Source organism: Coregonus clupeaformis, unplaced genomic scaffold (assembly GCF_020615455.1).
Source record: "Coregonus clupeaformis isolate EN_2021a unplaced genomic scaffold, ASM2061545v1 scaf1719, whole genome shotgun sequence".
NCBI lineage: Eukaryota > Metazoa > Chordata > Actinopteri > Salmoniformes > Salmonidae > Coregonus > Coregonus clupeaformis.
The window spans coordinates 78615-104826 of record NW_025535173.1 but is presented as its reverse complement, the minus strand read 5'-3'; the positions used below and the strand labels follow the sequence as shown (position 1 = coordinate 104826).

Below are 26212 nucleotides of genomic sequence, written 5' to 3'. Positions count from 1 at the left end.
TACCGAAACAGGGGCGGGGATCACCTTTGTTATTGTTTCTAATGCTGATTGCCACTTTAAGGTCCAATGACCTTGTTATTTTCAGAGGTAGACTGGCTCTGGCAGCCAAAACAGCCAAATACTCCATCTAAACGCCAATCGATTCTCAATTGCGATACCGTTCTAGAAACATAAAGCCCTTTACTTTAATATCACATCAAAATAATTTGCCAAATGCAAAATATACACTTATTGTACAGTGTTAAAACCGCTTCTTCTGTTACCCAGGTGTTCGGAACATGCTAGATAGCTAATTAGCACAGGTGGTCCCTCTGTCTTCTGTCTGTCTTCCGTAAACGCGCTGTAACATGGAGATATGGCTGTGTGGGAACACTAACCCTATAAAAGTGTGTATCAATTTAACCTGTAGTTTAAAAAAATGTCTTGCTTATATTACATTTACATTTTTAGTAATTTAGCAGACGCTCTTATCCAGAGCGACTTACAGTTAGTGAGTGCATACTTTTTTTTTTCATACTGGTTCCCCATGGGAAACGAACCCACAACCCTGGCATTGCAAACGCCATGCTCTACCAACTGAGCTATGAAGGATATGGTCCTTTTGCTTCCAAAACCGTACCACGAGATGGGTGTTAATGTTCAGATCAGTGGGGGTTGCTGAGGGGAGGACGGCTCATAATAATGTCTGGAATGAGCCATCCTCCCCTCAGCAGCCTCCACTGGTTCAGACTGAGCGTCATTCATTTCATTTTCGTCATTTAGCAGACGCTCTTATCCAGAGCGACATACAAATTGGTGCATTCACCTTATGATTGCCAGTGGGACAACCACTTTACTATATATATATATTTTTTTTTCTTCTTCTTTGGTTTGGGGTAAGGGGGGGTACATTTTAGTCATTTAGCAGAAGCTCTTATCCAGAGCGACTTACAGTTAGTGAGTGCATACATTCTTTTTTATACTGGCCCCCCGTGGGAAACAAACCCACAACCCTGGCGTTGCAAACGCCATGCTCTACCAACTGAGCTACATCCCTGCCGGCCATTCCCTCCCCTAACCTGGACGACGCTGGGCAAATTGTGTGCCGCCCCATGGGTCTCCCGGTCGTGGCCGGCTACGACAGAGCCTGGATTCGAACCAGGATCTCTAGTGGCACAGCTAGCACTGCGATGCAGTGCCTTAGACCACTGCGCCACTCGGTAGAATGATTACTTTATCCTAGGCCAGTCTATGAAACAAGTTGTTCTGTCACATCTATGTTTGTTGCTCTCACCCCTCTTTAAGGCACTATCTGTTATTCATTTTCATTCTCTCATGCCAGGTTGTGGGGAATATGGCATGGCCCATTTCAGAAACAAAGGCCAGAGCAAAGGAAAAGATTACTGCATCTTCTTCAACTCCCAGTGGGCTCGTCTACCTCTGGACCTCAACAAAGCAGTAAGTGGTGGAGTAACCTAACCTAACTTATGACTACTAAGTCATTGTCACTTCTTGAGCAATGTTGGACAAACATTTGTGTGTGTGCTCTCTGGTGGATAATCTCAAAATACAGCTGCCCTGACAAGTTCATCAGAATACTGATGTGTGTGCATGATGAAATATTGCGAGCGGCACCCATTATTAACCTATCCTTTGTCTCCAGTCCCATCTCCAGATCTATGACCTGACACCGTCAGCCCTGTGTTCCTCGTCGGACGTCCCCGTGGGGGGCTTCCCCAATCGTATCCCCATGGTAATGAGGGGGAACTGCACTTTCTATGAGAAGGTCCGCCTGGCCCAGCTTAACGGAGCTAAAGGCCTGCTCATCATCAGCAAAGACAGGCTGGTAAGAGTCAAACCATATAATTCTTCAAAGAGGCTGGTAAGAGTCATATCCAAGGGTGTAGTGGAGGGTAAAACCATTTATTCTGCACAAGCGTTTACCTACCTTTTGCAAAAAAAGGCATTGAAAGTATAGGGAGCTCTACTTTACATACAGCGAATGCAATCAGCGTTTACCTCTACATTACTGGTCATATCATTCAGCAAAGACAGGCTGGTAAGAGTCAACTCATTATTTAGCAAAGACAGGCTGGTAAGAGTGAAATCATATTATTCAGCAAAGACAAGCTGGTAAGAGACAACTCATAGCATAGACAGGCTGGTAAGATTCAAACCATATCATTCAGTAAACAGGCTGGTAGGAGTCAAGTCCTATCATATTAGCCTTGTGGTTCCAGACTTGTCTATGTGCTTTAGCTAGCTCTCCTGTTCCCTTTGGAACTTCACTACTGCAGTTCTAATTGGCTTGGAAGGAGAGGAGCAGAATAAGAGCATTGGGACACACCTTAGTTTTCAGGTTATATACAGTCACCACAAATTATTGGCACCCTTGATAAAGATGAGCAAAAAGACTGTATAAATAAATAATATAAATACTGAGCTATATTGTATGCAACAAAAAAAAAAGATAATATTTTATTATAGTAATACAATTGCTCAGAGAAAGATATTTTATTGGCACCCCTAAAGATTATTATAAATTAAATCAAACAAAATTAAATCTGCTATAATATTCTACTTTATAAAAATGAAATCTCTGTTTGTACTGTATTGTGGCCTTCCATGCCTTCCCCGGTTCACTGGGGGTATAAAAATGAGGTAACGCATGTACAACGTATGTCATCCATCACCATGAGAAAAGGCAAAGAAGACAGGCAAATGGTAACACACATGTAAACTCAGCAAAAAAGAAACGTCCCTTTTTTCAGGACCTAGTCTTTTAAAGATAATTCGTAGAAATCCAAATAACTTCACAGATCTTCATTGGAAACGGTTTAAACACTGTTTCCCATGCACCTGTGGAACAGTTGTTAAGACACTAACAGCTTACAGACGGTAGGCAATTAAGGTCACAGTTATGAAAACTTAGGACACTAAAGAGGCCTTTCTACTGACTCTGAAAAACACCAAAGAAAGATGCCCAGGGTCCCTGCTCATCTGCGTGAACGTGCCTTAGGCATGCTGCAAGGAAACATGAGGACTGCAGATGTGGCCAGGGCAATAAATTGCAATGTCCATTCTGTGAGACGCCTAAGACAGCACTACAGGGAGACAGGACGGACAGCTGATCGTCCTCGCAGTGGCAGACCACGTGTAACAACACCTGCACAGGATCGGTACATCCGAACATCACACCTGCGGGACAGGTACAGGATGGCAACAACAACTACCCGAGTTACACCAGGAACGCACAATCCCTCCATCAATGCTCAGACTGTCCGCAATAGGCTGAGAGAGGCTGGACTGAGGGCTTGTAGGCCTGTTGTATGGCAGGTCTTCACCAGACATCACCGGCAACAACGTTGCCTATGGGCACAAACCCACCGTCACTGGACCAGACAGGACTAGCAAAAAGTGCTTTTCACTGACGAGTCGTGGTTTTGTCTCACCAAGGGTGATGGTCGGATTGGCGTTTATCGTCGAAGGAATGAGCGTTACACCGAGGCCTGTACTCTGGAGCGGGATTGATTTGGAGGTGCAGGGTCCGTCATGGTCTGGGGCGGTGTGTCACAGCATCATCGGACTGAGCTTGTTGTCATTGCAGGCAATCTCAATGCTGTGCGTTACAGGAAGACATCCTCCTCCCTCACGTGGTACCCTTCCTGCAGGCTCATCCTGACATGACCCTCCAGCATGACAATGCCACCAGCCATACTGCTCATTGTGTGCGTTATTTCCTGCAAGACAGGAATGTCAGTGTTCTGCCATGGCCAGCGAAGAGCCCGGATCTCAATCCCATTGAGCACGTCTGGGACCTGTTGGATCGGAGGGTGAGGGCTAGGGCCATACCCTCCAGAAATGTCCGGGAACTTGCAGGTGCCTTGGTGGAAGAGTGGGGTAACATCTCACAGCAAGAACTGGCAAATCTGATGCAGTCCATGAGGAGGAGATACACTGCAGTACTTAATGCAGCTGGTGGCCACACCATATACTGACTGTTACTTTTGATTTTCCGGCCTCCAGCTTTTCCTGCTGGAGCCCGCCGCTTAAAGGTGGGGGGCGCGGACCGGTCATAGAGCCCATAGAGTTAAAGTTGGTGGACTGTAACCTGTAAAATCCATAGATTTAGGAGGTCTTCTAGTGGCCGTTAGCTGTAAAAATCCATAGATTAGCCGCACCGTTATATAAGCCGCAGGGTCGAAAAATGGGAAAAAAGGCGCGGCTTATAGTCCGAAAATTACGGTAAATACTTTTTTCCCCCACTGTATGTCATCCATCCCCGTGAGAAAAGACAAAGAAGAGACAAATGGTTGTTCACTTTCATAAATCAGGCAATGGGTACAACAAAAATTGCTAATAAGAAACAAACAAATATACCACTTACCACTATTAGGGCAACAATTAAGAAGTTTAAAACCACTGGAACAGTGGTAAACTTGCCTTGGATTGGACGCAAGTGTCCCTACGCAAAGTGAAGATGGTTTGGGAGTCAACGAAAAATCCAAGGGCCAAAGTTGGAGAATTACAGAACTTGGTCGCATCTTCGTGTCATTAAGTCTCAAAATCAAATCTACAATTAGACGCCACCTCCATGCCAATAGGCTTTTTGGAAGGGTTGCCAGAAAAATAGCCTTTATTGAGAGCAACCAACAAATGTAAACGCCTGGAGTTTGCTAAATGGAATTGACACTTGGATTGGAACGGTGCTATGGTCAGATGACCTGAACATAGATCTCTTTGGCCATGCACACCAGTGGTGGGTTTGGCATCAAAATAAGGATGCAGGAAATAACCTCATACCTACTGTAAAATATGGTGGTGGATCTTTTGATGTAATGGGGCTGTTTTGCTTCCACTGGTCCTGGGGCCCTTGTTAAGGTCAATGGCATCAGGAACTCTACCAAGTACCAGGACATTTTAGCCAAAAACCTGGCTGCCTCTGCCAGGAGGCTGAAACTTGTGGATCAATAACCCCAAGCACACTTCAAAATCCACAATGAAATGGTTAATTGACCACAAAATCAACATTTTGCAATGGCCATCTCAGTCTCCGGACTTGAACCTGATGTTAAATCTGTGGTTTAAATGGAAGAGGGCAGTCCATAAGCGCAGACTGAAGGATATCAAGGATCTGGAAAGATTCTGTATGAAGGAATGGTCTAAGATCCCTCCCCATGTGTTCTCCAATCTCATGAAATATTTTAGAAAAAGACTCAGTCCCGGTATCCTCGCAACGGGAGGGTGCCGGAGTATTAAAAATAGGGCTGCCAATAATTTTGACACCTATTTTTTTGGGGGGGGTATTAATTGTTAAACAAAATATATTTCTCTGAGCAATTGTATTAGTATAAAATAATATAATTTTAGCATACAATATAGCGCAGTATTATTTATTTTATACTGTATTTTTTGCTCATCTTGCATCTTTGCTCAGCCAATTATTTTGGAGGTGACTGTAGGTCATCGTCTGTCCTAGTAGATTTCCCGAAAGGCTTTCTGTTCTGTACAGTATTTGCTAATTCATTTCTGTTTTTCCTATCACAGACCCCACCAGCAGGAAACAAGACTCAGTATGAGGAGATTGACATCCCTGTGGCGCTGCTCAGCTACACGGACATGCTGGACATCAGTAAGGTGAGAGGAGAGACCAACCAATATTAGCCTGGGTACCAGTCTGTTTTGGCCATCATGCTTGTTTGGGATGACAAGGAGTGTCAAGGAGTAGAATGATGGCACAAACAGATCTGGGACCAGGCTACATCAACACTGTTCACCAGGGCACAACGTTGGGTTGTGCAATGTTCAGTTACAAATATATCCTATAGATCAGAGATACCTCTGACATGTAGAGTAAACATTGAGGGTAATGTACCAGGTCAGTTCTATTTAGGACATTTCTATCTGCCACGGTTGGTATGTTGTATCCTCCTGTATGTGACCCTGTTCAAACAAACTTCATGTTTGTAACTAACTTAACTAACAAATATCAATCAATTGACCCAAATGCCATGTTCCTGTCCCCTGCAGACGTTTGGACAGAGCCGAGAGGTGGCCATGTACGCCCCCAGCGAGCCCTTCCTGGACTACAACATGGTCATCATCTTCCTCATGGCTGTGGGGACGGTGGCCATCGGAGGATACTGGGCCGGCAGCAAGGACATCAAGAAGTAAGACTGGCAGTAGTCTGGTGGTGGTAGTTGTAGCAGCAAGGACATCAAGAAGTAAGTGTGGCAGACATTAAACAGTAGTCGCTCACCAATAGATGTGTGTGTATATATATATATATATATACACACATACAGTTGAAGTCGGAAGTTTACATACACTTAGGTTGGAGTCATTAAAACTCATTTTTCAACCACTCCACAAATTTATTTTTAACAAACTATAGTTTTGGCAAGTCTGTTAAGACATCTACTTTGTGCATGACACAAGTAATTTTTCCAACAATTGTTTACAGACAGATTATTTCACTTATTATTCACTGTATCACAATTCCAGTGGGTCAGAAGTTTACATACACTAAGTTGACTGTGCCTTTAAACAGCTTGGAAAATACCAGAAAATGATGTCACGGCTTTAGAAGCTTCTGATAGGCTAATTGACATAATTTGAGTCAATTGAGGTGTACCTATGTATGTATTTCAAGGCCTACCTTCAAACTCAGTGCCTCTTTGCTTGACATCATGGGAAAATCAAAAGAAATCAGCCAAGACCTCAGCATTTTTTGTAGACCTCCACAAGTCTGGTTCATCCTTGGGAGCAATTTCCAAATGCCTGAAGGTACCACGTTCATCTGTACAAACAATAGTATGCAAGCATAAACACCATGGGACCACGCAGCCGTCATACCACTCAGGAAGGAGACGCGTTCTGTCTCCTAGAGATTAACGTACTTTGGTGCGAAAAGTGCAAATCAATCCCAGAACAACAGCAAAGGACCTTGTGAAGATGCTGGAGGAAACAGGTACAAAAGTATCTATATCCACAGTAAAACGAGTCCTATATCGACATAACCTGAAAGGCCACTCAGCAAGGAAGAAGCCACTGCTCCAAAACCGCCATAAAAAAGCCAGACTACGGTTTGCAACTGCACATGGGGACAAAGATCGTACTTTTTGGAGAAATGTCCTCATCTGATGAAACAAAAATATAACTGTTTGGCCATAATGACCATCGTTATGTTTGGAGGAAAAAGGGGCTGCTTGCAAGCCGAAGAACACCATCCCAACCGTGAAGCACAGGGGGTGGCAGCATCATGCTGTGGGGGTGCTTTGCTGCAGTAGGGACTGGTGCACTTCACAAAATAGATGGCATCATGAGGAAGGAAAATTATGTGGATATATTGAAGCAACATCTCAAGACATCAGTCAGGAAGTTAAAGCTTGGTCGCAAATGGGTCTTCCAAAATTGACACTGACCCCAAGCATACTTCCAAAGTTGTGGCAAAATGGCTTAAGGACAACAAAATCAAGGTATTGGAGTGGCCATCACGAACCCCTGACCTCAATCCTATAGAAAATGTGTGGGCAGAACTGAAAAGGCGTGTGCGAGCAAGGAGGCCTACAAACCTGACTCAGTTACACCAGCTCTGTCAGGAGGAATGGACCAAAATTCACCCAACTTATTGTGGGAAGCTTGTGGAAGGCTACCTAAAATGTTTGACCCAAGTTAAACAATTTAAAGGCAATGCTACCAAATACTAATTGAGTGTATGTAAACTTCTGTGATGCGCTCCCTTTGGCTCAGCTCAGGTGCCTACATAGGTTTATTTTTTAAATATATATATATATTTTTTTAACCAGGTAAGCCAGTTGAGAACAAGTTCTCATTTACAACTGCGACCTGGCCAAGATAAAGCAAAGCAGTGCGATTTAAAAACAACAACACAGAGTTACATATGGGGTAAAACAAAACATAAAGTCAAAAATACCAAAGAAAATATATATACAGTTTGTGCAAATGTAGTTATGGAGGTAAGGCAATAAATAGGCCATAGTGCCTATTTCAGCCACGCCTGCACAGTACTGTTTATTATCGATCGCGGTTGTAATATCATTTAGGACCTTGAGCGTGGCTGAGGTGCACCCATGACCAGCTCGGAAAACGGATTGCATAGCGGAGAAGGTACGGTGGGATTCGAAGTGGTCGGTGATCTGTTTGTTAACTTGGCTTTCAAAAACTTTCGAAAGGCAGGGCAGGATGGATATAGGTCTGTAACAGTTTGGATCTAGTGTCACCCCCTTTGAAAAGGATGACCGCGGCAGCTTTCCAATCTCTAGGGATCTCAGACGTTACGAAAGAGAGGTTGAACAGGCTAGTAATAGGGGTTGCAACAATTTAGGCGGCAAATTTTAGAAAGAAAGGGTCCAGATTGTCTAGCCCAGCTGATTTGTAGGGGTCCAGATTTTTCAGCTCTTTCAGAACATCAGCTGTCTGAATTTGTGTAAAGGAGAAGCAGGGGGGGCATGGGCAAGTTGCAGCGGAGGGTGCAGAGCTGGTGGCCGGGGTAGTGGTAGCCAGGTCAAAATGCTTGTTGAAATTCTCGATTATTGTAGATTTATCGGTGGTGATAGTGTTTCCTAGCCTCAGTGCAGTGGGCAGCTGGGAGGAGGTGCTCTTATTCTCCATGGACTTTACAGTGTCCCAAAACTTTTTGGAGTTAGTGCTACAGGATGCAAATTTCTGTTTGAAATAGCTAGCCTTCGCTTTCCTAACTGCTTGTGTATATTGGTTCCTAACTTCCCTGAAAAGTTGCATATCGCGGGGGCTATTCGATGCTAATGCAGTACGCCACAGGATGTTTTTGTGCTGGTCAAGGGCAGTCAAGTCTGAGGAGAACCAGGGGCTATATCTGTTCTTAGTTCTGAATTTTTTGAATGGGGCATGCTTATTTAAGATTGAGAGGAAATTACTTTTAAGGAACAACCAGGCATCCTCTACTGACGGAATGAGATCGATATCCATCCAGGATACCTGGGCCAGTTCAATTAGGAAGGCCTGCTCGCTAAAGTGTTTTAGGAGTGTTTGACAGTGATGAGGGGTGGTCGTTTGACCGCGGACCGTTACGGACGCAGGCAATAAGGCAGTGATCGCTGAGATCCTGGTTGAAGACAGCGGAGGTGTATTTAGAGGGTAAGTTAGTCAGGATGATATCTATGAGGGTGCCCATGTTTACGGATTTAGGGTTGTACCTGGTAGGTTTGTTGATAATTTGTGTGAGATTGAGGGCATCTAGTTTGGATTGTAGGATGGCCGGGGTGTTAAGCATATCCCAGTTTAGGTCACCAAGCAGTACAAACTCTGAGGGTAGATGGGGGGCAATCAATTCACATATGGTGTCCAGTGCACAACTGGGGGCTGAGGGTGGTCGGTAGCAAGCGGCAACAGTGAGAGACTTATTTCTGGAAAGGTGGACTTTTAGAAGTAGGAGCTCAAACTGTTTGGGCACAGACCTGGATAGTATGATAGAGCTCTGCGGGCTATCTCTACAGTAGATTGTAACTCCACCCCCTTTGGCAGTTCTATCTAGACGGAAAATGTTGTAGTTGGGGATGGAAATTTCTGAATTTTTGGTGGCCTTCCTAAGCCAGGATTCAGACACTGCTAGAACATCAGGGTTGGCAGAGTGTGCTAACGCAGTGAATAACTCAAACTTAGGAAGGAGGCTTCTGATGTTAACGTGCAGACAACCAAGGCTTTTCCGGTTACAGAAGTCAACAAATGATAGCTCCTGGGGAGTAGGAGTGATACTGGGGGCTGCAGGGCCTGGGTTAGCCTCTACATCACCAGAGGAACAGAGGAGGACTAGAATAAGGATACATCTAAAGGCTTTAAGAACTGGTCTTCTAGTGCGTTGGGTACAGAGAATAAAGGGGGCAGATTTCCGGCCGTTGTAGACTAGATTCAGGGCATTCTGTACAGACAAGGATATGGAAGGATATGAGTACAGTGGAGGTAAACCTAAGCGTTGGGTAACAATGAAAGAGATAGCATCACTGGAGGCACCGATTGAGCCGGTCTCGAGCGTGTATGGGGGTGGAACAAAGGAGCTATTTGAGGCAGTTTGAGAGGAACTTGGGGTTCTACAGTGAAATTGTATAATAAGAACTGACTGGAACAGCAATAGGCAAGGCATATTGACATGGGAGAGAGGCATAAAGCAATCACAGGTGTTATTAGAGAGAGCTAAGACAACAACTGGTAATGGCGATAAAGTTTGGGCTGAGGCTAAACAGAATAAACAGGACAGGGTTACCGTGTAAAGGAACAGTCCAGCAGGCATCAGCTGTGCAGCTGAGTGATCATAAGGTCCAGTGAACAGCAATATGTGAGTCCGAGAGCAGTTTGAATTGGTGCTAAAGCACAGCGAGCAGGAAGCACGGCTGTTGTTTGCGTGTGCTAGCATGCCGGGGCTAGCAGATGGATCTTCGTGGTCGTCGCAACGGGAAGACTGTTGAAACCACATACGATTACGTCGGCAGACCAGTTGTGATGGATCGGCGGGGCTCCGTGTTGACTCTAGGAGGTCCCGTCCGGTTGACAGAAAGGTAGATAGCCGGGAGATGTGCCTAACTCGAGGCTAGCTCAAGGCTGATTAGCCAACAACAACATCCATTTGGTTGCAGCTAGCTAGTTGCGATGATCAGGTGTTAAAGGTCCAGTGATTTTAGTGATTCCGGCAGAAAATCGGATTATGTTCTGGGTCGATAACGCGCTGTGCAGACTGGCCGATAATAGTCCAGGCTAGAGCTGGCCACGGACAATGTTGAAGAACCGCTAACGTTGGCTAATAGCAAGTAGCTAGTTAGCGGGCCACTCCCGTCCGGTAGACAAAGAGGTAGATAGCCGGGATATGGGCCTGGCTCAAGGCTAACTGGTGCTTGCTTCGGGGGCAGTGGTGATTAGCCTACAGCAACATCCATTCGGTTGCGGCTAGCTAGTTGCGATCCGGTGTTAGGGTCCAGTTATTCCGGCAGAAAATCCGATGTTCTGGGTGAAAACCGCTAACGGTGGCTAATAGCAAGTAGCTAGTTAGCTGGCTAGCTAGTTTCAACTGGAGATTCTAGATAAAGGTGAGTAAATAATAGAATCCGTTCCACATTGAGTGAGGCGGGTTGCAGGAAAGTATATTTAGTAGAAGGATGAAAAGTGTGATAGGAAAATATGTACGAAAAATACAAAAAACATATATACATGGACACACAACAAAGAACACGACCGCACTGCTACGCCATCTTGGAAGTATACACCGTAGACATTCTGTACATAATTTACGCACACACACACACACACACACACACACACACAGAAGTCAGCTCAGGGAGGCCCAGCTCATGAGCTCCATCAGCTGCAGATTTTAATTTAGAATGGAAAATGAATGTGTTTATGCAACAAATGTTAGTGCGTCGATTCGTTCTCTAATCAAGCCGAATCGTTTTAAACTAAAATAGATCGTTCCTGTATCGTATTGGAGCCCATGTATAGAGTCCTTTTGAAAAGGAAAGATGCACATCCCTAGTTATCATCTCTGGGGAAAACACACCCATCTCTCTCATCTTGTTGTATGTTATTCCATTGCATTGCAGTCTGAAGACCCATTCTACTGTGTGTGGAGGCAGTGTCACAGGGCAAGGCTGAGTGAATCCTTATGTTGTCTGAAGAGACATTCTATGTGGAGTGCAAGGCTGTGTGACTGGTGTTGTCGTTTAGTGACTCCATATTGATGTTGACCAGCGAGACAGCGCCAGCTACACTGCAAGGCTGAGTGGCCATTGCTGGGGTGACTAAGAGCAGACTGGAGAGAGCGAGAGATGGGTAGAGTGAAATTGCCTCTACTGATCAGAGGTCAATTTCGACATCCCAGGGGCATCCTCCCTCCCTCACATGTCCCTGTTGTGTCCCTCTGCAGGCGCTACATGAAGCACAAGCGTGACGACAGCGCGGAGAAGGAGGATGAGGGAGACGGGTGGACGTGACGCCCATCATGATCTCTATGTTTGTGGTCATGTGCTGCTCGATGCTGGTGCTGCTCTACTTCTTCTACGACCACCTGGGTACACACCTAGATATGCACCTGTAGCTGTCGTTATCTCTACCTGTAGCTGTCTCCTCTCTACCTGTAGCTGTCTCTCTCTACCTGTAGCTGTCCGTTTGTCTCTAATCTTTTTGTCTGTCTGTCTGTACCTGTCTCTCTACCTATAGCGTTCTGTCTCTCTCTTTTTGTCTGTCTGTCTGCCTCCCTCAGCCTTTCTCCATGTCTCTCTACCTGTCTTTGCAGTTGTCAGTGAAAAAATAAGTAATTACATTATAATAAGCTAGTTGAAATACACTGCCCTTCCTGCAGGGGTTAAAGTTATCCGTCACAGCAACAGATTTGTCAAATTTGTTCTTTTTTTCCTATTGAAAATGACTGGCATTGGTCAAACGCACAGTTTAATACATGTACAAGATGTAATCCTCTTTCCCTAAAAGCATGATGGTCATGCCTTTTTTACATGAAAGGGGAGGTTAACTTGGCTTCACAGAAAATCTGAGTTAGACTTTCTTTTTTGTTGCTTTAACCACAGCCATCCTGTTCATGTCTCTGTGTGTGTATGCTAATCCTCGCTCTCTCTGTCGGTTTAGTGTATATCATCATTGGGATATTCTGCCTGGCCTCTTCTGTTGGCCTCTACAGCTGTCTCTGGCCCTTTGTGAGGAGACTCCCCTTTGGCAAGTGCAGGTGAGACTTATCATATCAACCTAACAAAGATCTGTTTATAATCACAGATTAAGGAGTACCCAATCAACCTAACACAAATCACAAGAGGAGTAGGCCTATACAATCAACCAATCAAAAACACAAACTGAATCAATGCAAATAGTTTACTCTTCTCTAACTATTGTCGATTTTTAACTTTTTCCAACTTCTAACTTATTCCTGGTTTTGTGTGTGTGTGTGTAGGATCCCAGAGAACAACCTTCCCTACTGCCACAAGAGGCCTCAGGTCCGCATGCTGCTGTTGTCAGCCTTCTGCATCGGAGTCAGTGTTACCTGGGGCGTGTTCCGCAACGAAGACCAGTGAGTTTACATTTACGTCATTTAGCAGACGCTCTTATCCAGAGCGACTTACAAATTGGTGCATTCAACTTATGATAGCCAGTGGGACAACCACTTTTTTTTTTTTATGGGGCGGGGGGTGGGTAGAAGGATTACTTTTATACAATTCCAGGTATTCCTTAAAGAGGTAGGTTTTCAAGTGTCTCCGGAAGGTGGTCAGTGACTCCGCTGTCCTGGCATCGTGGGGGAGCTCGTTCCACCATTGGGGTGCCAGAGCAGCGAATAGCTTTGACTGGGCTGAGCGGGAACTGTGCTTCCGTAGAGGTAGGGGGGCTAGCAGGCCAGAGGTGGATGAACGTAGTGCCCTCGTTTGGGTGTAGGGTCTGATCAGAGCCTGAAGGTAAGGAGGTGCCATTCCCCTCACAGCTCCATAGGCAAGCACCATGGTCAACCATGGAAGGTTGAACACCAGACGGGCTGCAGCGTTCTGGATAAGTTGTAGGGGTTTAATGGCACAGGCAGGGAGCCCAGCCAACAGCGAGTTGCAATAATCCAGACGGGAGATGACAAGTGCCTGGATTAGGACCTGTGCCGCTTTCTGTGTAAGGTAGGGTCGTACTCTGCGAATGTTGTAGAGCATGAACCTGCAGGATCGGGTCACCGCTTTGATGTTAGCGGAGAACGACAGGGTGTTGTCCCGGGTCACGCCAAGGTTCTTTGCTCTCTGGGAGGAGGACACAATGGAGTTGTCAACCGTGATGGCGAGATCATGGAGCGGGCAGTCCTTTCCCGGGAGGAAGAGCAGCTCCATCTTGCCGAGGTTCAGCTTGAGGTGGTGATCCGACATCCACACTGATATGTCTGCCAGACATGCAGAGATGCGATTCGCCACCTGGTTATCAGAAAATGAATTGTTTGTCGTCTGCGTAGCGTAGTTTCTGTGGGTGTGTGGTTTGGGAGGGTGGATGTGGCAGTCAGCATCACCAGGGGCGTGTTCCACAACAAAGACCAGTGAGTATTAGGGTTGCAAAATTCCGTAATTCCGAAAATGGTTAAAGGATTCCCAGATTTCCTGCTTATTCTCTCCTGATTCCGGGAATCTTTCAATTGTCTCACTGGTTAACTATGCTAGAGGGATGAGTAACGTTGCCTGAGACTTGAAGACTGGCTTTAGCCTTTAGCCCTTTAGCTCCCAGAGCTAATGAATGCATAGGCTTCAGGTGGTTTCAGCTCAGTAGGCTAACATAGTCTTCTTGAGGTCTGTGTGTGTGTCAGGGTTTCCGTTGGGAGAATGTGTCGCTGGACATTTGTCCGGAAGCATTTTAATTTACCAGACATTTGAGAAGTTTACCGGACCCATATGCATTGGGTGTGTAACCTGATTAGGGCAGAATGCCATATCACATTTAGATTAATTCCCATAATCTTAACCGAACGTGCAACTCAAGGATGCAACGGCACGTTCTTCTTACCGAATTCCGATGCGCACTTTGAAGACATTTACTTTTCCTCAGCCAACAAGACGAGTAGCAAACAGCAAAATCACTATCCTATGTCAATCTACTATCCCCCATAGTAGAAAAGTTGACCTATTCTATTGGTCAGCTTGTCTTTCTGTGCGAAAAAGGAATAGCCTATTCCAAACAGACTCCGGGACAGTTGTGGAATGATATATCCCAAATTCATACAACCAGTACATAAAAAAAAAAGGTTAAAAAGTAATAAGACTGATGCAACAGATCAGAACATTTAGCTTAAAATGTGTTAAACTATTATTTCTGCACATTGTAAGCGCAGCAGTAGGCTATGCACTGGTTTGGATATGACAGCCTCATATGGTATTTTCTTTTACGCAGTGTGCACTGAACTGACATGCATGATTGTTGCTGACACTGATGTTCAAATGAAGATAATTAAATAGTCTATAACGCGCACCAATGCTGTGCTCAACTCAAACAGCGGTGTGTAGCCTACTGTAGGTGCTGGGAAAGTAATCCAAAGCCTATACTTAGCCTAATGACTTCCACATGTAGCATGTTAACATGAGACCTTCCTTTGACATTCAACACGTCCCAATTCTCCACCCCTCTCCCGAAGTGTGCACTTGAACACTCACTCCCTGTCATGGATTTAAAAAATCTTAGGATTGGTTTAAGCATTGGCTGGTGGGACTTTCCACTATTGCAAGTGCACACTTCTGGAAAAGGGAGGAGAATCGAGACATAGCCAGTCTCTCGCCCCAGGCCCAATTCAAACACTACCTGGAAGGCTGGATGTCTCTGGATGTCTCTAGATGTCTCTGGATGTCTCTGGATGTCTCTGGATGTCTCTGGATGTCTCTGGATGTCTCCATTGATGTGAAAATGGTCTCATCCAGGGGGTGCAACTTTGGTTTTAGAAGTGTGTGGGGGGGACATAACTTAAAGTATAGGCTTTAAATATATATATATTATCACTCAGGATGTAACTTTCCAGTGCTACTATTTTTGCCATGTAATGTTGTTATTAAACCTAAATCAGACAACCCCATAGTAGAATAGTTGACCTATTTACCTAGTCTGCTTGTTGTGTGTTCTATGCGAGAGTAATATTCCTCTCGAGGTGCATTCAAGTTGGGAGACCCATAGGAGGGAAACATGTATTCTGACAAGCAGTCAGTGCTGTGTGCAACAATTCTTAATGCAATCGCTGGAAAACACTTCTGAAAGCAGTTTTGGCATATGTATTTTGAAAGCAGTTTTGGCCTTTGTTAAAAAAAGAGGGGGATCCCAGTTTTACATTGCTACCACGTTTATTTCTCTGCTCCTTCAATTGTGCGCGTGGCATCGTTTTACAAATGCAGTTTTACAACCAGAGTTTCAGGAATGGTTTAGGTGCAGCTGCCCAACAGAGCTCTTAAAGGGGCAATGACATCTTAAAAGGGCAATGACATACTTTGAAATAGAAACCAAAAAATCTAATTTTTCAAGTGAATAATAATTAATATATGTAAAAAAATATATATAACAATCAGGATGTTGTGTCCAATGGGGTAAATGCAGATGGACAAACCCCATGCTTCATCCTAAGTACATTTTATAGCCACTGTGCTGCATCAGTTGGGCTACAGGTGATAATGCTTATTGCTAATAGCACATCTGATAATATAGACCATAGGCTATATATGCATGGTCCAATAACTTAATAATTTTAACATAGTTTTTACCAATATGTTAATGGAGCCATTTCTGGAGGTGGAAATTATATTTTAGATGGTGTCGGCATCCATTTTATTTTCATAAATTTTGGAGTAGAATGTCCTTTTTAAAAAGTCACCAGAAATAAGTTTTTCAGTCCTTCTACATAAAAATTATACGGGGAGGACCCCGGACCCCATAAGCAAGGGGACTGGAATTGGTCAAACTCACAGTTTAATAAATAAAGAAAGGGGTTGTACAACTGAATGCATTCAACTGAAATGTGTCTTTCGCATTTAATCCAACCCCTCTGAATCAAAGCATGATAGTCATGACTTTCTTACATACATGAAAGGGGAGGTTAACTTGGCCCCAGACAACTTATGTTTCAGTCATGGGATTTTTGAGTTGTTGCTTTAACCCATGTAATATAAAGTAAAACGTTCAGGTTTCACACAATTAGTATGCATTTTGAAAATATATACTTGTCTCCAACTCGCATTGTAAAGTGTGACTCGCTGAAGCCTGTCACGCCCTGGCTCTGGGGACACTGTTATGTTGAGCCAGGGTGTGTAGTTCTATGTTTGTATTTCTATGTTGGCCTGAGTGACTCCCAATCAGAGGCAACGAGTGTCAGCTGGGGCTGGTTGTCTCTGATTGGGAGCCATATTTAAACTGTGTCTTTCCCTTTGTGTTTGTGGGTTTTTGTTCCAGTGTGGTTTTGTGTTAGACCGTGGACATCACGTTATCGTTTATTGTTTTGTTAGTATTCACTATCGCTAAATAAAGAATATGTTTGCCTTCAACGCTGCGCCTTGGTCCTCTCCCTCCTTAGACGAACGTGACAGAAAACCCACCAAAACTGGACCAAGCAGCGTGTCCAGGAGCCATCGCCAGGGGAATCGCTTGCAGATCTCCGTGGCAACCTCGACTGGGTCCAGCCTTGTAAAGAGCAGAGTGGATGGACTTGGGAACAGTGGAGGAGGAGTCTCGACTGGGTCAAGCCTAATGAAGAGCAGAATGGCTGGAATTGGGGGCAGAAGAGCGAGAGTTGGGCGAGAACGATAGAGGCCTGGCCCACGGGAGGAGAGACCCCCAGAACATTTTTTAGGGGGGCTCACGACGCCGGGGCAGCAGGAGGCCGCGAGAGAGCGGTCCAGCGGGTTGGCAGAGGAGGCCGCCAGGTTACGGGGGCCACTGGTCGAAGAGGGGATGGAAGGTGGAGAGGCACGGCAGAGGTACTGGGGTGTGTTACCAGTCCGGTCCGGCCCGTTCCAGATCCCGGTGTAGGGCCAGTGGTGTGTGTCCCCCAGTACGGTCCGGGTCTGTTCCTGCTCCCCGCACCAAGTCAGTGGTGCGCTTCGTCCAGCCCGGCTCGGCCCGTTCCTGCTCCCCGCACCAAGTCAGTGGTGCGCTCGTCCAGCCCGGCTCGGCCCGTTCCTGCTCCCCGTACCAAGTCAGTGGTGCGCTTCGTCAGCCTGGCTCGGCCTGTTCCTGCTCCCCGCACCAAGTCAGTGGTGTGCTTCGTCCAGCCCAGTCCGGCCTGTCCCTGCTCCACGCACCAGCCTACGGTGTGCGTCGTCAGCCTGGTAAGGCCCGTTCCTCCTCCACGCACCAAGCCAGTGGTGTGCTTCGTCAGCCCAGTCCGGCCTGTCCCTGCTCCACGCACCAAGCCTACGGTGTGCGTCGTCAGCCTGGTAAGGCCCGTTCCTCCTCCACGCACCAAGCCAGGGGTGCGCGTCGTCAGTCCAGCACAACCCGTGCCTGGGTCACCGGTGCCTGGTAAGGTCCCGGTCAACTGCTCCACTACGGAGCTGAAGCTATCCGCTCCACCAGTGTGCAGTCCAGCTCCGGTCAGCAGGGCCAGACCGGACCAGGGGTACTTTGGGGGTGTAGAGAAGGAGTGGGGGTCATGTCCGGAGCCGGATCCGCCGCCAAGGCGGAGTGCCCACCCGGTCCCTCCCTGTGGTATTTAGTTGGCGCGGTCGGAGTCCGCGCCTTTAGGGGGGGGTACTGTCACGCCCTGGCTCTGGGGACACTGTTATGTTGAGCCAGGGTGTGTAGTTCTATGTTTGTATTTCTATGTTGGCCTGAGTGACTCCCAATCAGAGGCAACGAGTGTCAGCTGGGGCTGGTTGTCTCTGATTGGGAGCCATATTTAAACTGTGTCTTTCCCTTTGTGTTTGTGGGTTTTTGTTCCAGTGTGGTTTTGTGTTAGACCGTGGACATCACGTTATCGTTTATTGTTTTGTTAGTATTCACTATCGCTAAATAAAGAATATGTTTGCCTTCAACGCTGCGCCTTGGTCCTCTCCCTCCTTAGACGAACGTGACAAAGCCTTCCTACTGTTGCCTATGCACTTAAATGGCGAATGGGAAGCTCTTTTTAATCGTAAACATCAAAACTGTTTTTAACATGAGATTTCATTTAGAATTGTTGCGCAATGATTGGGCTTATAAAAGCATGTTTCACTCCAGCAGCAGTTCTCGCGCTGTCTGATGAATAAAATGCACGTGTGATGAATATAAATCATAACGACTAATGAAAATACACACACCAATTTAATTCCACTAAATTATGCAAATAAACCCATAGACTGATAAGCATGACTGATCAAATATATTTATCATCAACTGGTATTTTCATAAATGAATAGTCGAAAAAGCAGTATTTTGCTATGTGATTTTTTTATTCTCCTTGACAATTGGCCTGTGGCGATTTTTATTTATCGGCTTTTTATTTATTTTATCGGCCAAAAGCCGGCTATTACCGACTGTGTGCATGCTTGTGTGTGTGCCAGGCTAACTCTGGTTCCTTCCATCTGCTGTGTCCTCACCTAGGTGGGCGTGGGTGTTACAGGGACGCCCTGGGCATATCCTTCTGTCTCTACATGCTCAAGACTATCAGACTGCCCACATTTAAGGTGGGTACACCTGTATAGAGATCCTATAATAATAATATGACTATATGTTATTCTATGGGTACACCAGCATAGATGGAGCTCTATAATGTACTGACCATAGAAGTAGAATAACTAGAATGGGTATCCCGATTCAAGTTGTTAGGTTCTAAATTCTGGTTCAATAATCCAGATGGATACCAAAGAAACCTCAGGCTAGATTTATTCACCACACTGGGCGTTGTTGCTTCCAAGACAAGATGCAACGTCACAAGCACATATATTTATAACCTCCGACTAGGCCCCCTTCCCAAACAGACCCCTTTTCTGGGTCTAGGATGAACAATCAGTCTCTGTGGCTGGGCAGGGGGTGTTATCGTCCCAGCTTGAGTCCGGTACTCCTCCACGCCTCTCTCAGGTCTTCTTATCAGTCAGTAGAGGCCTTGCGTTAATGAGTACATATTCTTGAAGTCTACTGCAGTCCACTAGATAATTACTCTTCTCATACACAAAGAGCTTAAACTTAACACGACTTTCAATCCCTAAGAATATATACAGTGCATTCGGAAAGTATTCAGACCCTTCCCCTTTTCCACATTTTGTTACGTTACAGCCTTATTCTAAAATTGATTAAATACCTTTTTTCCCTCAATCTGCACACAATACCCCATAATGACAAGGCAAAAACAGGTTTTTAGAAATGTTATCAAATTTATAAAAAATTAAAAACAGAAACACCTTATTTACATAAGTATTCAGACCCTTTGCTATGAGACTCAAAATTGGCACCATCCCTACGGTGAAGCATGGTGGTGGCAACATCATGCTGTGGGGATGTTTTTCAGCGGCAGGGATTGGGAGACTAGTCAGGATCGAGGAAAAGATGAACGGTGCAAAGTACAGAGAGATCCTGCTCCAGAGCGCTCAGGACCTCAGACTGGGGTGAAGGTTCACCTTCCAACAGGACAACGACCCTAAGCACACAGCCAAGACAACGCAGGAGTGGCTTCGGGACAAGTATCTGAATGTCCTTGAGTGGCCCAGCCAGAGCCCGGACTTGAACCCATCGAACATCTCTGGGGAGACCTGAAAATAGCTGTGCAGCGACGCTCCCCATTCAACCTGACAGAGCTTGAGAGGATCTGCAGAGAAGAATGGGAGAAACTCCCCAAATACAGGTGTGCCAAGCTTGTAGTGTCATACCCAAGAAGACTCGAGGCTGTAATCGTTGCCAAAGGTGCTTCAACAAAGTACTGAGTAAAGGGTCTGAATACTTATGTAAATGTGATATTTCTAAGAACCTGTTTTTGCTTTGTCATTATGGGGTATTGCGTGTAGATTGATGAGGAGAAAAAACAATTTTATCCATTTTAGAATAAGGCTGTAACGTAACAAAATGTGGAAAAAGTCAAGGGGTCTGAATACTTTCCGACTGCACTGTATATGTGTGTGTGCTGTATATTCATTTTAAGAGTATATAATGGTACAGTAAAGATATAAGACAGTGTTATAGAACAGTAATTATCAGCTCTAACTCCAGACAATTGGCTCCTCAGAGACGGGCCCCCTTTGTACTTTCCCTCTGCCCATATACAATGCATATAGAACATTCCATCTAACCCATAACACAATAATTACTACTGCTAGGCTAATTAAACAATTATATTAAAAACGGGCTCAAGTCCGTATCCAACAGTCCCTCATCTGGAACAGTGAACACTAACGTGTTCCACACCACTTGAAAAACCCGACTTGAGAAGAGAAGAGGGAAGGAAAATACATGTTTAATAATTTCACACCGCTCTTGATTAGAATGAGATTGGGGCCAGGACCATCCATCTGATCTGTTCTATGCCAATGGGATGCTAGATCTTCTGCTGAGCTCCGTGAAAATAGGACCCCTATTGGTTTTCTCTCGCACGTTCCCTCAGACTTCCCCCATTTGCTTCAGATCATCAGAGACAGCTCACTCGCACCCTCCCCTATATCCTCATCCTCGGGTGTCATAGAAAGACGCAAACTTATAAGTAATTAATTGGACTGTATCGTCTGGCAAGCCCATATGTATTAATGCGCTTTATCATTCGAGCTTTTATGGCATGGTAGAACAAAGCCCCTACCATCAAGATCCCAATTATGGTTAGCATTGCCCAAGCTGCAATCTAGAGTGGGTTTTCTGATAACCTCCCTCTTGGAGGACATGAAAGGGTTCAGTGAGGTTACTATCAGTGCCGTTACACAGGTTTGGTTTGAGTGCAGGCAGGAAAGACATTCTCGTCTGATCCTTCAGTCATGAAGTGCCATTTTGCTCACCAGATTCCTTCCTGGAAAACAATTACTCCGTCTCGGGCACAACCCACCCTCAAAATGCTGGTTTGATTATCTCCCGGAACCACCCACACAACATGACTTCTGTGATTAATGCTCTGCTTGCCCCGTGACATTAATAGCACTTCTCCCCCATTTCACCCACTCATCTGCCCACTCTCCTATCCATTGTACTGGCAGTGAAATGTTGTCATTATCATTGTTCCAATAGATCACTCACTACTGCTAGTGCTAGGAATACTGTTATCAGTACACAGATGGATGCTGTTATGACAACGCTTTTCTTAACATAAACTCCTACTCTCCAGCTTACCCATTAATCAGACGGATCTCGTTTCATGTGAGACTTCCCCCATTGCCCAAGCTGTAATCTAGAGTGGGTTTTCTGATAGCTGTAGTTTTCACAGCTGTAGGCATGGTGAGGAGTACCGGACTCAGGCCGTGCTCGCGGTCATCTCCTGGGATCCGTTCCTTGTGTGCTACTTTTACCTGTGAATACACAGGCATGGGTACATTTCTGACAGTATGACAACATTGATTTACCCATCGTGGAATCACCTCCTTTAGGAGAGTCTGAAAACTGGTCCACAATTACCAGTGCGTGAGTCTTCCCCTACTTTGAGGAATTGGCCCTATAAAGTCCATCTGCAATGATGTAAAGGGTCTGTCTGGTAGTGGTAGCTGTTTGGTGGGTGTAGGCAACACTTCCCGCCCCCAACAGGCAGTCTTGAACTGAGAGTTCCCTACTGCTATTTTATCAGCACAATTGGTGTTAGCTTCACATGTTACCACGACTAATTGACTGGGTAATGGACACGCTTCTAATGCCTCTACTTCATGCCCATTTTAAATTGGAGTCCCTGTCGCCGTTAACATGCCCCTTTGTGACCACAGTGTCCCGAAATCATGAGCTACCTAAAACCCATAGCGAGAGTCTGTGTATATTGTAACCCTCTCCCCTGCCGACAACCTACAGGCCTCTGCTAGTAGAGCTCAGCACCCTGGGCTGAAACGGAGGCTGGCAATGGGCCAGCTATCACTACTCCCCCATCATCACATACAGAATACCCAGTTACTCACTTTCCTCCTGTTGTCATGTAACTAGAGCCGTCTGGGTATAGAATTCTAGTTCTGGTTCTTTTAAATTGGGGTTTTGGAGTAATTTGGTCTAAACTGCTCTCCCAAGGCAGTGACCTCAGGAAGCATTTCAAAGGGACACCCCATCCTCTCCTGGAATAGAGAATAAACATTTTGTTAGTTTTCAGTATGCAAAATCTTAAATCAGTCCTAAATACAGACAGAACAAAACATGATAACTTCTGTTTTACAAGGAGGCCACTGTCCACCTTTACTTTCTCCTTATTGGAAGGTATTGTTTGTGTTTTAATCTACCCTAACGTTTTTGACTGTGTATATACTGAACAAAGAGATAAACGCAATATGCAACAATTTCAACGATTTGACTGAGTTACAGTTCATATAAGGAAATCAGTCAATTTAAATAAATAAATTAGGGCCTAATAGATGGATTTCACATGAATGGGCAGGCCCACCCACTTGGGAGCCAGGCCCACCCACTGGGGAGCCAGGCCCAGCCACTGGGGAGCCAGGCCCAGCCAATCAGAATTAATTTTTCCCCACAAAAGGGCTTTATTACAGACTAAAATACTCCTCAGTTTCATCAGCTGTCCGGGTGGCTGATCTCAGACGATCCAGCAGGTGAAGAAGCCGGATGTGGAGGGCCTGGGTTGGCGTGGTTACAGATGGTCTGCAGTTGTGAGGCCGGCTAAAACGACATTGGAGGCGGATTATGGTAGAGAAAGGAACATTAAATTATCTGGCAACAGCTCTGGTGGACATTCCTGCAGTCAACATGACAATTGCACTCTCCCTCAACTTGAGACATCTGTGGCATTGTGTTGTGACAAAACTGCACATTTTAGAGTGGCATTTTATTGTCCCCAGCACAAGGTCCACTTGTGTAATGATCATGCTGTTTAATCAGCTTCTTGATATGCCACACCTGTCAGGTGGATGGATTATCTTGGCAAAGGAGAAATGCTCAAAATTGGAGAGAAATATGCTTTTTGTGCGTATGGAACATTTCTGGGATCTTTTATTTCAGCTCATGAAACATGGGACCAACACTTTACATGTTGCGTTTTATATTTTTGTTCAGTATATTTATTACCGATCTCCGTTGGATAGTCACTATTTGCTTCACACTTATTAATGTCTATCATTTTGAGATTAATATGTAATGCGCCCAAATTATAAAATATATCAGCCAGATACCAATGTTTTCCACATTAAAACGTTCTGTATCGATTGAACTAACCCTTACCGCTTTCTGTGTCGTTTCCCATTTTGTCCAGCAGTCGCTAGTAACATGTTGGGCTTTTGTAATGTTAACTATAGTCCCTACTGCATGTGGAACATACAAATCTACTTTTTGACCCATAGCAATCGAGGCGGTGTTATGCAGAACCATCGGTTGCTTGTACTGCTCTTAAGCACGGTGGCATTTCTCTTACCACTGAGTCTAAAGATTTACTCCAATACATGACAGGTCTGTCTTTTCCTCATTTGTTTTGCGTAACTGCTGCGCTACAGTGCCCATCCTGTTCATGCACAAACATTTTAAAGGGCAATTTTAGGTTACCAAAATGCAGGTGCTTGACACACTTGTTTCTTTAACTCTACAAACGCTTCCTCACTATCTTAACTCCACTCTATTCCTATTCTCTCGTGTGAACCTCTCCTCCTTTCATAACTTCTGCAAGAGATTCAGCTCTTTCCGAGTAAGACGAATTAAAGTGTTTAGTGAAATTGAAAACCCCCTGGGTTTTTTGTGAGCGTGATAGGAGTGTTTGGTCGTGCCAGTGAACGAATAGTGTCGATGCGGATGCTGGTAATGTTTTTCATGCCCCCCCAGATAAATTAACTACTGTTTTGCCAATTTCCTTAATTTTTTACGATGCTTTATGAACCCTCATCCACCGGACACGACCAAAATCCGTTCTTCCTATCTATCACGCTGTACCATTCCGAGTCTGAGGGAGTAGATGATAATAGATCTGCCAAATCGGCCACTATAGGTGTTATCCTAACTGAATGTGTTATCCCACTTCCTTCCCTTTCTCACAGGGAATAAAGGGCTGTTACAACGGTTTGACTATTGTATAAATATACCCCTTTCCATTATTTTGCCCACAGTTCACAAAGATGATCCAACCCAAAATCGGTTCTACCGCAGCTACCATAAAGAATGAGCCCGGTATTGTTATTGGACCTATTGTTAATGGCATGGGTAGTAGTTGCATAGCTTTAGATACCACCCCACTTACTTTGCTGAACGTAATGCTTTTTCCCGTCAAATTGTTAATTTTTCATTGTAAGGAATCAGTGATATTTGAGCTCTGGTGTCTACTAGGAAGTTGTGTCTGACGTTGCCTCCTACGTTCCCTTCCACATAGAAACCGTTGTCTCACCAAACCTAGAGCGACCGCACAGAGGCCAAACACCCCTATGCATTACTCTCAACTTTGTCTGTTTTCAGGAGTGTTTGCTGCTGCTCACTAGTCCGTGAAGAAAATGTCTGCACTGCATCACTTACCCCGGAATGAGTCGGCTCAGAGGGCTCAGGCACCACCGTACTGTTTTTCACACAAATGGCCAAATGCGCCACGTTGGTGGCAAGGGTTTTGTTTCCTCGCTGCCGAATGGATTTTCTGTCAGATTGACCTCTGCTTGCTTTTATGTTCCCTTCTCTCTAATCCATTACCGGTGCTTGGGGTATGGGTAGCAGCGACTACACGCACTGCTGCAAAGTGAGCGGAATTAGATTCCGCTCGCAATGCAGCTTGTACTATCTGTTCCCAGGTGGAGTGTTGATCCCAGGCGGAGGTACAAATTCCTGCATTAGCATCAAAATTGCCAGCAAGAGCCAAATTCTTCCATCCTATCGCTGTATTCGCGGACTCCCTCTTTTGGACCCTGAATACATTTACTGATTTTGTTCACCTGGTCTGAACAGAAGATTCCCTACAGCGGTTAAGAATCCTTCCACCGCCACGTGAGGTTGCTGGATCACATGCCTCGTGGCTGGAGGACAAAGCAGGGTTTTGGTGAGGTGCCAGGAGTTGCGCCAACATTGCTCTGGGTAGGAGAGAGCAGACTACGTGATCATAATCGCCCGCATGAAAACCAAAAATCTGGCCCTGTTTCCTCATGAAGCTGACAAATTCCTGACCCTCTAACTGGGTCAGGCGCTTCTTGCATTATGCTGCGTATTTCTCCAATCCTCAACGGCTGATGTTGGTGTTGCATTTGGAGCCGTGTTCTAGGCTGGCCATCTGGCGGTATGGGGTTTCCTCCATCTGGGAGTACCTGCCCAGGATAAAAAGTAATTACAACTGCATGGGTACGAACCGGGCATACCTCTATGGTTTCCTGGATCTCTCGGCTATATGATCCAGTCTGGGACCACTATCTGGACTAGTGATACCCCCATCTTCTGCCTCTCTCTCGAGCCATAACACTCCTTTTCCTCTTTTGAGAGCGGGACATAAAGGAGGTGTAATCTTTCTAGTGTGGGATACATGATATCCCGGGACGAACAGCGGAGGGGTGGCTAAAGGCGTAGGCATGCTTCAATTCGGCGAGCCGAACGAGTGTGCACACATACTCCCTTAAAAGACCTTTGCTTGGAAAAACTTGAAAAAAGCTGCAATAGTACTGTTTGTCCATTTTGAGACGCCGTAGCCCACTTCCTCAAAATAGTC

At 45.3% G+C, this 26212-nt stretch overlaps 1 protein-coding gene across 1 annotated transcript in view; it reads left to right on the top strand.

The window, feature by feature from the left end:
* The first annotated feature begins 1332 nt into the window (after positions 1–1332).
* The window catches only part of LOC123481012 (signal peptide peptidase-like 2B), a 40592-nt gene continuing 15712 nt past the window's right edge, over positions 1333–26212 (top strand). The window contains 10 exon segments of the mRNA XM_045218675.1: positions 1333–1437; positions 1643–1825; positions 5527–5616; positions 6010–6149; positions 11894–11942; positions 11945–12038; positions 12610–12706; positions 12929–13045; positions 19042–19060; positions 19062–19124. Coding sequence (XP_045074610.1) covers positions 1339–1437; positions 1643–1825; positions 5527–5616; positions 6010–6149; positions 11894–11942; positions 11945–12038; positions 12610–12706; positions 12929–13045; positions 19042–19060; positions 19062–19124 — 951 coding nt within the window. The 5' untranslated portion in view covers positions 1333–1338.